The sequence below is a fragment of the Mizuhopecten yessoensis genome, unplaced genomic scaffold, assembly GCF_002113885.1.
Source record: "Mizuhopecten yessoensis strain PY_sf001 unplaced genomic scaffold, ASM211388v2 scaffold2137, whole genome shotgun sequence".
Classification (NCBI taxonomy): Eukaryota; Metazoa; Mollusca; class Bivalvia; order Pectinida; family Pectinidae; genus Mizuhopecten; species Mizuhopecten yessoensis.
The window spans coordinates 4392-15052 of NW_018404396.1; the positions used below are offsets into that span (position 1 = coordinate 4392).

At 37.4% G+C, this 10661-nt stretch overlaps 1 protein-coding gene across 1 annotated transcript in view; it reads right to left on the bottom strand.

Annotated features, from left to right (window-relative positions):
* Positions 1-660: 660 nt before the first annotated feature.
* The window catches only part of LOC110445244 (protein unc-79 homolog), a gene marked incomplete at its 3' end in the record, with an annotated part of 18712 nt that continues 8711 nt past the window's right edge, over positions 661-10661 (bottom strand). The window contains exons 8-21 of the mRNA XM_021489746.1: positions 10166-10230; positions 9649-9807; positions 9134-9348; positions 8447-8633; positions 7966-8031; positions 7572-7610; positions 6926-7029; positions 6390-6477; positions 6154-6242; positions 5159-5291; positions 3519-3809; positions 2886-3204; positions 1802-1920; positions 661-809 (exon numbers count right to left, since the gene is read on the bottom strand). Coding sequence (XP_021345421.1) covers positions 661-809; positions 1802-1920; positions 2886-3204; positions 3519-3809; positions 5159-5291; positions 6154-6242; positions 6390-6477; positions 6926-7029; positions 7572-7610; positions 7966-8031; positions 8447-8633; positions 9134-9348; positions 9649-9807; positions 10166-10230 — 2023 coding nt within the window. The remainder of the gene's footprint in view (positions 810-1801; positions 1921-2885; positions 3205-3518; positions 3810-5158; positions 5292-6153; positions 6243-6389; positions 6478-6925; positions 7030-7571; positions 7611-7965; positions 8032-8446; positions 8634-9133; positions 9349-9648; positions 9808-10165; positions 10231-10661) is intronic.

Genomic DNA, 10661 nt, shown 5'->3' on the forward strand with positions numbered 1-10661 from the left:
TGTCTACCCAAACTTACTTAGATACTATACAGTGTCTACACAGACTTACTTGGGTCTGACTTAGATACTATACAGTGTCTACACAGACTTACTTAGATACTATACAGTGTCTACACAGACTTACTTAAGTCTGACTTAAATACTATACAGACTTACTTGAGTCTGACTTAGATACTACACAGACTTATTTGAGTCTGACTTAGATACTATACAGTGTCTACACAAACTTACTTAGATACTATACAGTGTCTACACAGACTTACTTGAGTCTGACTTAGATACTACACAGACTTACTTGAGTCTGATTTAGATACTACACAGACTTACTTGAGTCTGACTTAGATACTACACAGACTTATTTGAGTCTGACTTAGATACTATACAGTGTCTACACAGACTTACTTGAGTCTGACTTAGATACTATACAGTGTCTACACAGACTTACTTGAGTCTGACTTAGATACTATACAGTGTCTACACAGACTTACTTGAGTCTGATTTAGATACTATACAGTGTCTACACAGACTAACTTGGGTCTGACTTAGATACTATTCAGTGTCTACACAGACTTACTTGGGTCTGACTTAGATACTATTCAGTGTCTACACAGACTTACTTGAGTCTGACTTAGATACTATACAGTGTCTACACAGACTTACTTGGGTATGAAGTGCTTTGAGAGACAGTGTTTCACGAAGTCGGGACATTGGTTGATGGTGTAGTTGAGACACTCGCCGTGGAGTATTAGGTACTTCATGGACACCAGCAGGGAGTACAAGGCATCTGTGTCCGTTAGCTTACACAGCTCCTGTGGAATGGAAAGACACACTTACAGAAGACTGTTTAGTTTAAGATAAATTCCTTAAGTTTTATCTGAATGGCTGAATTTTACAATTCCTTAAAACAAACAATGCCTGTGTGTTGTTTTTTCACTCTGACACCAATCCTAAAACTTATTTTTAACCTATATCTGTTCAAAATCAGTCAAAGACAACACTCTTGCCTGGTTTTAGGAGTAAATGTTATTTCTACCTTCAAATAGAGATGACACATCAGCATGGTTGACATGTTAATGTACCCCCTACCTGTAGAAACTGGTGAAACAACTGTAGCTCCTACCTGTAGAAACTGGTGAAACAACTGTTGCTCCTACCTGTAGAAACTGGTGAAACAACTGTAGCTCATACCTGTAGAAATTGGTGAAACAACTGTAGCTCCTACCGGTAGAAACTGGTGAAACAACTGTAGCCCCTACCTGTAGAAACTGGTGAAATAACTGTAGCTCCTGCCTGTAGAAACTGGTGAAACAACTGAAGCTCCTACCTGTAGAAACTGGTGAAACAACTGTAGCCCCTACATGTAGAAACTGGTGAAACAACTGTAGCTTCTACCTGTAGAAACTGGTAGAAACGACTGTCGATCCTACCTGTAGAAACTGGTGAAACAACTGTAGCTCCTACCTGTAGAAACTGGTGAAACAACTGTAGCTTCTGCCTGTAGAAACTGGTGAAACAACTGTAGCTCCTACCTGCAGAAACTGGTGAAACAACTGTAGCTCCTGCCTGTAGAAACTGGTGAAACAACTGTAGCTCCTACCAGTAGAAACTATTGAAACCACTGTAGCTTCTACCTGTAGTAACTGGTGAAACAACTGTAGCCCCTACCTGTAGAAACTGGTGAAACAACTGTAGCTCCTACCTCTAGAAACTGGTGAAACAACTGTAGCTCCTACCTGAAGAAACTGGTGAAACCACTGTAGCTTCTACCTGTAGAAACTGGTGAAACAACTGTAGCCCCTACCTGTAGAAACTGGTGAAACAGTTGTAGGTGGATAGGCATGCTGGAGACATCAAACTGGGGAACCTCCTCCTCCTTCTCTTCCTCCTCCTCTGGACTGTCCTCTCCGTTAGAGGAGGAACCTGCAGCAAAAGGATAGTTATTCACATGTCAACCAATCAGAGTGGCAATAGGATATATTACACTAGTGTTGTATCACTCCTCAACATCACTTATGATACAGGATATATTACACTAGTGTTGTATCACTCCTCAACATCACTTATGATACAATATTACATGTTCACTACATAAAATGTAAGTTATAAAAGACCTCAATCTTGTTACGATAATAGAAACATGATATAAAACATAGGAAAACAAGAAATTGGTGAAATAAATAACAGTATCCCATTAGGATACTTTCTTGGAAAAAAGGTCTGTAGTTTTAGAAAGACTCCTGTATAGAACACTCACCAGAAACAGACCAGTATAGGCCAGTATTTAGTGTAACCTTGTAAGATTGTCCAGTGAACTCGTCTGAGATCAAATATATTGTTTTCACATCCATAAACAAAGCTTAGTAAAAATTCCTTCATAAAGCACCTTCATGTTTTGAATTCATGTTCGTGACGAGAGCAGTACTGAAGCTTTGAGATACAGGAACCGCTGTTCAATGTATCCAGGAATGGTACTAGGTTACTCTTGTACTCAGTATCTAAATGAAGGAGTAGACTTACTGTTATGATGTGATCTATTTTATTGTGTCAGAGACTGGTATCATTGAAGTTTTCCCACAGAGAATTGACTTAAAATCTTCCTGTACTGTACTTAGTGTCTAAATCAAGGATAAACTCACAGATGTGATCCATTGTATTGTATATTATAAGACTGGTATTATTGAAATTTTCCCATACTGTACCTACCTTGGTAGTACATTGTAATAAGACAAAGGAATAAACTGATGTGATCCCTTTCATAGTGTCAGAGAATGGTGCTAAAATCTTCCTGTACTGTACTTAGTATCTAGATGAATAGGTAAACTCTAGTGTTGGAGCCCTTGTAGCTAGGTCTACACCCAGTTCAAGCTCTGTATCTCTGTACTTACTTTTCCTATCATTGGGCGATGAAACTGGTGGCGTAGGGTTGTTTTTGACGGAGGAGAATTTCATCTCCTCAATCTTGGGTACATCCTTGGGTGGGATTTTAGCCGTATCACGTGGACAGTAGCAGCACATGACTTTGGAGGTGAGTTGGTGCCAAAGGGCCACATTCTGACAGAATGTACAGCTGGATGCCTGCAGCTCCTGGCTACATGTGTGGCTCCCATCCCACGTCACACACAGCATCGACGTCAGTAGCGACATGATCTGACGACTCGTCTCATTGTAGATACCAAGGTACTTAGGAAACTCTTGTAGCTCAAGCTGTTAGAGTAAAAGAATCAACTACATTTGCACACAGTTATAAGAACACACAGTTTTATGCACACAGTTTCAGACATGAAAACACTATATTTACAGGATTGAAAACACAAACACATAATATCTTATTTCAGAATTTAAGATGCATTGTCATATGTTCCCTGTTTAGGATTCACCCAAGATTTTTAAAAACATGGCAGCAGTTGCTACAGCAAACTGCACAGGAAGTCTTTTTTAGGGGGTCCGGGGTACACAACTCCGAAAAATAGACATCAGACACACAATTAACAAGTTTTAACTAAAGACATCATATTTACCTGTTTGAGGCACATGTCCAGCATCATACAAAAACACGGAAGAACAAGTTCTGTCTCACGGTCGTATATCTCGTACGCCTCTACAACTAAATGAGACTTCTCGGGGCTGAGAGGTGGCGGGCACTCCTCTATTGGGGTGCTAGGGGAAAATATCTGCTGGTGGTTACCACCTGTGGCACCGGCCTTTTTAGTTTCTCCCTGTGTGATGATAGTACACAGGTTCTCCACACCACTCTGGAACATGTTCAGCAGCATGTTGATCGGGATGATCACATCAAGTGTCGACAAAATCTGGGGGAAAGAACGAACAATTAAGTGTAAGGATGTGATATAATTTCAGAAGTACATCTGTATGAAATAAAAGATATGATAATGATATTAGCAACATATCATTATCATAATCATAAGATTTAACATGTTTCACTTTCCATTCTCAATGTAAAGGCAATATCTGGTTAGTGGAGGAGTTTATATAAATAATATGCCTGTGGGTATTTCTATTGTTGAAGCAAACTTTCACCTGAAGCCACTGAAATACCTATTCCTCTACATATAAATAATATGCCTGTGTGTATTTCTATTGTTGAATCAATCTTTCACCTGAAGCTACTGAAATACCTATTCATCTACATATAAATAATATGCCGGTGTGTTTTTCTATTGTTGAAGCAATCTTTCACCTGAAGCCAATGAAATACCTATTCCTCTACATATAAATAATATGCAGGTGTGTATTTCTATTGTTGAAGCAATCTTTCACCTGAAGCCAATGAAATACCTATTCCTCTACATATAAATAATATGCTGGTGTGGATTTCTATTGTTGAAGCAATCTTTCAACTGAAGCTACTGAAATACCTATTCCTCTACATATAAATAATATGCCGGTGTGTTTTTCTATTGTTGAAGCAATCTTTCACCTGAAGCCAATGAAATACCTATTCCTCTACATATAAATAATATGCCTGTGTGTATTTCTATTGTTGAATCAATCTTTCACCTGAAGCTACTGAAATACCTATTCCTCTACATATAAATAATATGCTGGTGTGGATTTCTATTGTTGAAGCAATCTTTCAACTGAAGCTACTGAAATACCTATTCCTCTACATATAAATAATATGCCGGTGTGGATTTCTATTGTTGAAGCAATCTTTCACCTGAAGCTACTGAAATACCTATTCATCTACATATAAATAATATGCCGGTGTGTATTTCTATAGTTGAAGCAATCTTTCACCTGATGCCACTGAAATACCTATTCCTCTACATATAAATAATATGCAGGTGTGTATTTCTATTGTTGAAGCAATCTTTCAACTGAAGCCACTGAAATACCTATTCCTCTACATATAAATAATATGCCGGTGTGTATTTCTATTGTTGAAGCAATCTTTCACCTGAAGCCACTGAAATACCTATTCCTCTACATATAAATAATATGCCGGTGTGTATTTCTATTGTTGAAGCAATCTTTCACCTGAAGCTACTGAAATACCTATTCCTCTACATATAAATAATATGCCGGTGTGTATTTCTATAGTTGAGGCAATCTTTCACCTGATGCCACTGAAATACCTATTCCTCTACATATAAATAATATGCTGGTGTGTATTTCTATTGTGGAAGCAATCTTTCACCTGAAGCCATTGAAGTGCCTGTTCCTGTACGTAGGCACTGGTGTCAGTGAAGCGATCGGAAATAAACTGCAGGATCTTCTCAGGGCTGTCCGGCGTAAAAGGCAGGGGACATAACTGGATGTCAAACGCTTTGCTGAAATAAAACAGAGAAAGGGGTTTCTGTATTAATGTTGTTATCTGTAGCCATTAAGGTTTTGAGAAGTACACAAGGTATTGTCTGTAAAACATGTATGCCCTGATGCCATGTCAGGTTAGTTCATGGAAATCCAGCTACAAATGCCAGAGCAATAGCAAGTTGTTTTTTCTTTTATATAGTCGGTGACCTTGACCTTGGGTTCAAAATGCACTACAGGCCTAAGTGGCCTGTATCACTCACCTGTCATTTGAAGGCAGTGGCAAATTTATTTTAGGCTGAAATATTTAATTAGACAAAAAGTTAGATCTGTTCAAATTTTCGTTAAAATCAACCAGGTGAAATTTGAGAGTACCAGGGTAAGTTGAAAATGTCTGAGCAAATTGAAGAAAAAATTCAGCCATGTTGTGTTCCAAATCATCTCCAAAACTAATGACACTTGTTCAATTAAGAGAGGACAATTAATTCATACCAAAGTGGTTTAGAATCGCCTGAGGCAAGTTGTGGAGAAAATGAAAATATCTCAGCTATTCAGAGGTCAAGATGGATTTTAATAACACATGATCAGAACAAAGACAAGTTTTTATAACAAGTTGGGCTTACATCAGCCTTGTTTATCTTAACAAATGTTTTGAAAGTGTCTCAATAAATCAAGGAAACATTGAAACATTCTTGGATTTTAAATCAACCTGAAAACAAAACCCCTTGTTTGGGAGGGTAATTCATACGTAGTTTGGTAAGAATTGGTCTGGTCACAAAAATGTTTGGATCAATCAGCCACCTTCTTCAGTTGTGAACCTGTAAAAATAAAACACACTTGGTCAGTTTTCAATTTTAAGGCTTCTCAGTGACAAAAACTTACCTGAGAAGAACTTTGAGTTCATGGAGATCTTCTGTGGGGACTTCTGTCCTAATGGCCTCCAGCCAGTAGGGCATCACATAATCCCAAATCTACAACACAAAGAAACAGGGGCTCATAAAATGATGGCATATGGTCTTCTAGTTTATAGAGAATCTTACCTCAAAGTTACATAAACCATAGACTACACAAAATCTGATGTCAAGTGTTTTTTCACAAATAACAATGTAGAGCTTTACCTCGAAAGTAATGATGTCATAGGGTACGAGACAGAAGAAACAGTTGAGGCCCTCCTTGATCTGTGTTGTCCTGCTCACCAGCGTGTCCCTGTAGCAAAATGGATCAATTTTGTACATACCATACAGAGACAACCATATTACAATATTAAACCCATTCTGTAGAGAAATGACTATCTGTACATATTACTTTCAAACATTTCATTCTTTTCCTTTAGGTTAAAGTAAGTAAAGTACATTTTTCTTAATGTCATGTGATCTGTCAAAAGAAAAAGGAATCAAACAAAATGTGATATTAGTGATATTAAACAAAATGTGATATTAGTGATATTAAACAAAATGTGATATTAGTGATATTAAACAAAATGTGATATTAACAGTAACTGGTGCTGAACCACTTTTATTATGGAGTTAAAGTGTATGTATAAGCATTTAACAGACTGTAGTGACTTATCTATCTATTGTTTAACAGCATTCCAAACTTTTCTGATGTGAGGGCTCCCTAGAAACTTCAGAATCTTATGTATGTAGGTACTCACCAGAACCCACCTACACGAGCATACTCCACTGGGTGGGGCAGCAGGCATGACACAATCACCTCGAAATGTGTGTGTCCTATCTCCTCCAGCCACTCATAGATATACTGTAACATGTAGTACCAGAGGTTCAATATGAGCATTGTTGTACATAACCAAAGTTTATCAATCTCTATTTCCCTTTCAGAAAGAGATAGAATCAAATTTATTATGTATATGTCAATATATATAGGCTTTTCAGAAGGAGGAAATCATCTAATGTCAAAATCAATCTCTATCAACTTTTAACAGAGAGATACAGTCAAATCTTATCATGTCCAAGTCCTGAGAAACTAGGAAAATTCCAAGATATGCAGTGTATTAGACATACATATATATTATATCCTTGTTAAAATACCGGTACATCCATGTGCATAGCGTACACTGTCATGGTACTATATATATTATATACTAAATACACAAGTCAAGATAGAAATTGTATGCGAGATATTGAAGTTTGTAATATTGAAATCTGACTGTATAACCATCGGAGTGTGAGACAAATGTAGAGGCGTGTTGACCTGGTAAAAGTCACATCTCTTACTACAAGTGGAAAGTAAATCTGACATATCACAGAAATGTTTATCATTTTAGGTGTTCCAGTACTTACACCAGGTTTCAGCTTTTCTAATGCGTTCCCAATGTTATCTACAAGAACAAATATACATATTTAATGTGACTGTAATAGGTTTACCTAAAATATTTTTTTTTTACTTTTTCATTGATAAAAGGGGGTGTCTGGAAAACAGCCCTTTATCTACTGAATCTTAAATTTTGCAAGATTAAAATATTTGCACTTGTTCACAAGAGAGTCACATGATTCAAATATCTAGCGAACATTCCTTCAGAAATATCATAAGTGATATGAATACATGTATGTTGATTTTCAGCAACAACCTTGCAATTTAGTCATTTGCTGAGCAATCGTGAAAATAATAATTCACAAAAATTGAGGGATCTTAAATAAATTTTTTTTAGCAAGAACCATTCAGTTTTTAACTTGNGTCAGGGAGATAGGCGGTAGCATCGAACCACTGGAACAGCATTCCAAGCAGGCGCCCCAGGATCTCCTGTAATAACACAAACAGCAGACATCACATTATATAATAATATCAAAGTATCATAATTATACTTACTGCAAGAAATATTCAGTTTAGAAACAGGCTTAAACTACTTAAAATAAATCAATATTTAAGCATCCATCTTGTATCCGACACTGTTAGTACAATACACTCAGCTCCACATCATTAATAACAAACTACTAAATTATAAAAGGGTGAAATTTGACACAACACAAAGCATTACACTCAGAGAAAACATTTAACATAGTCAACAGTCGTGCAGTGAAAATAGAAATACAATTTTAACTATGATAATTTATAACTTTTAACTACCATACAAATTCACTTCAAGAAATATTTATTTCAACATATTTTATTGTCAATACACACGATATATATGAATGTGACCAAGGACTCTACATACAATTGGTATGTCCTCTCGGGTGCTGCACAACTCCACCATCAGCCAGATGCCGTATCGACTGAGCAGCTTCCTTTCCCCGGCTTCCTCCATAGCAAAGAAATCATCATCGTCAGTGAAATGTGGTCGGTGTTCGTCGCCCATCTCTACCATTCTCTTAGACTCGATAGGCTGGGCTTCCTTTAGAAGACTACAATCAAAACAACATATAGTATCAATTCTCTGATAGACTACAACAAGAACGACAAACCCTAAATTCTTTATAATAAGCTGCATCTTTTCTAATTTACAGTACAATATCACAGGCTTATTTTCAAGGCAGTCTTATTCTTGACATCATTTAGACAGTAAGCCTGCCATGGCATATTTTCAAGTCCCTTTTTTTTTGCATGGAAAAATAGTGTTTTTTATTTTAAAACTGTTTTGTTGTTTGTTTTATCTTTATCACATTGTTGTTATCATATCATGTAATGTGATCGTAACATGTAAAACCTGTTTAAACTGACAGGGAAAATGTGGTTACTACCTGGAACCCAAGGTATATTTCAAGAACAGCTGACTCTAATAGATGGCTTATTATTCAGGTATGTTTGATTGTAAGGAACCCAAACTTTATTTTCAATTAAATCAGGCTTAATGAAATTTTAGGTTATTAGAGAGATATCTGTAGAACTATGACATCATGCTTACCTTACAATGGCATCCATAAGGTATCGTTGCATCTCGAGGCTGCAGTCCCAGATTTCCGGCACACTAACATGATACACATGGTTACGTCCCCGGTTGGTGTTGTGACGCGACTCATGACAGATCTGACAGTAGCGGATTGGTCGATTTCCGTTAAAGCTGGCACAGTCAATGGAGAAACAGGTACACATAGCCAGATTGTCTCGGGACTTACAGTTCTGGTAGGAATGGAAAAACGTCACATTTTGATTTTTGAATTGTTGCAAGCATTAAAGCTATCATAGTAAGTGCTTCCATTTAAATAATACAAAATTCTGATGATCATGAGCAAAATCCACCTTATTCTCACAGATGGTTGAGGTGCGAAACATCGTAAAACTTACCTTATTCTCACAGATGGTTGAAGTGTGAAACATCGTAAAACTTACCTTATTCTTACAGATGGTTGAGGGGTGAAACATCGAAAAACTTACCTTATTCTTACAGATGGTTGAGGGGTGAAACATCGTAAAACTTACCTTATTCTCACAGATGGTTGAGGCATGAGACATGGGCAGGAGTATGTCAGTCATGTATTCGCTGTGTTCTTTCCTCAGGACATCAGCACAGTCACTACAGATGTACAGGGGTGGGGGTTTGTCACCAGAGTGGATAGCCAGTGCAGGGTTCAAACACATCTATACCAAAACATGCGTAACTTACATTATAAAATCATATATATTTTTAATATATTAAGTATCTAAAAGTCAACAACAGACTGTAAGTGAAAACAAAACAAAGGCTCAAAATGTTCATCAAGTTTTACTTCAGGAATGCATCATACCAAACAGGTTCATACCAAATTTATTTAAAATCTGTTTAGCTGTTCTTGAAACAAAGTCTTTTAATGAAAAACTTGAAAACAATTGAAGAACATCACACAAAAAGATATGCTAAATCAAACTGGCCTTAATTCAGATGAGTGGGGGATTTATTAGATGATGTAAGTACATACTTAATCCTTTTTCTGTGACAGATGTGTGTTGTATTCCTTACCTTTACAGCCTGACAGTTTCCTGAGTTAACACATCCTCGTCTCTGGCAAAGGACAGGGGGCCAGGCTATAATACAGAACATGACATAGGACAGGGGGCCAGGCTATAATACAGAACATGACATAGGACAGGGGGCCAGGCTATAATACATAACATTACATACGACAGGGGGGTCAGACTATAATACAGAACATGACATAGGACAGGGGGCCAGACTATAATACAGAACATGACATAGGACAGGGGGCCAGAATATTATACATAACATGACATAGGACAGGGGGCCAGGCTATAATGCAGAACATGACATAGGACAGGGGGCCAGACTATAATACATAACATGAGAAAGGACAGGGGGCCAGGCTATAATGCAGAACATGACATAGGACAGGGGACCAGGCTATAATACAGAGCATGACATAGGACAGGGGGCCAGGCTATAATACAGAACATGACATAGGACAGGGGGCCAGGCTATAATACAGACCATGACATAG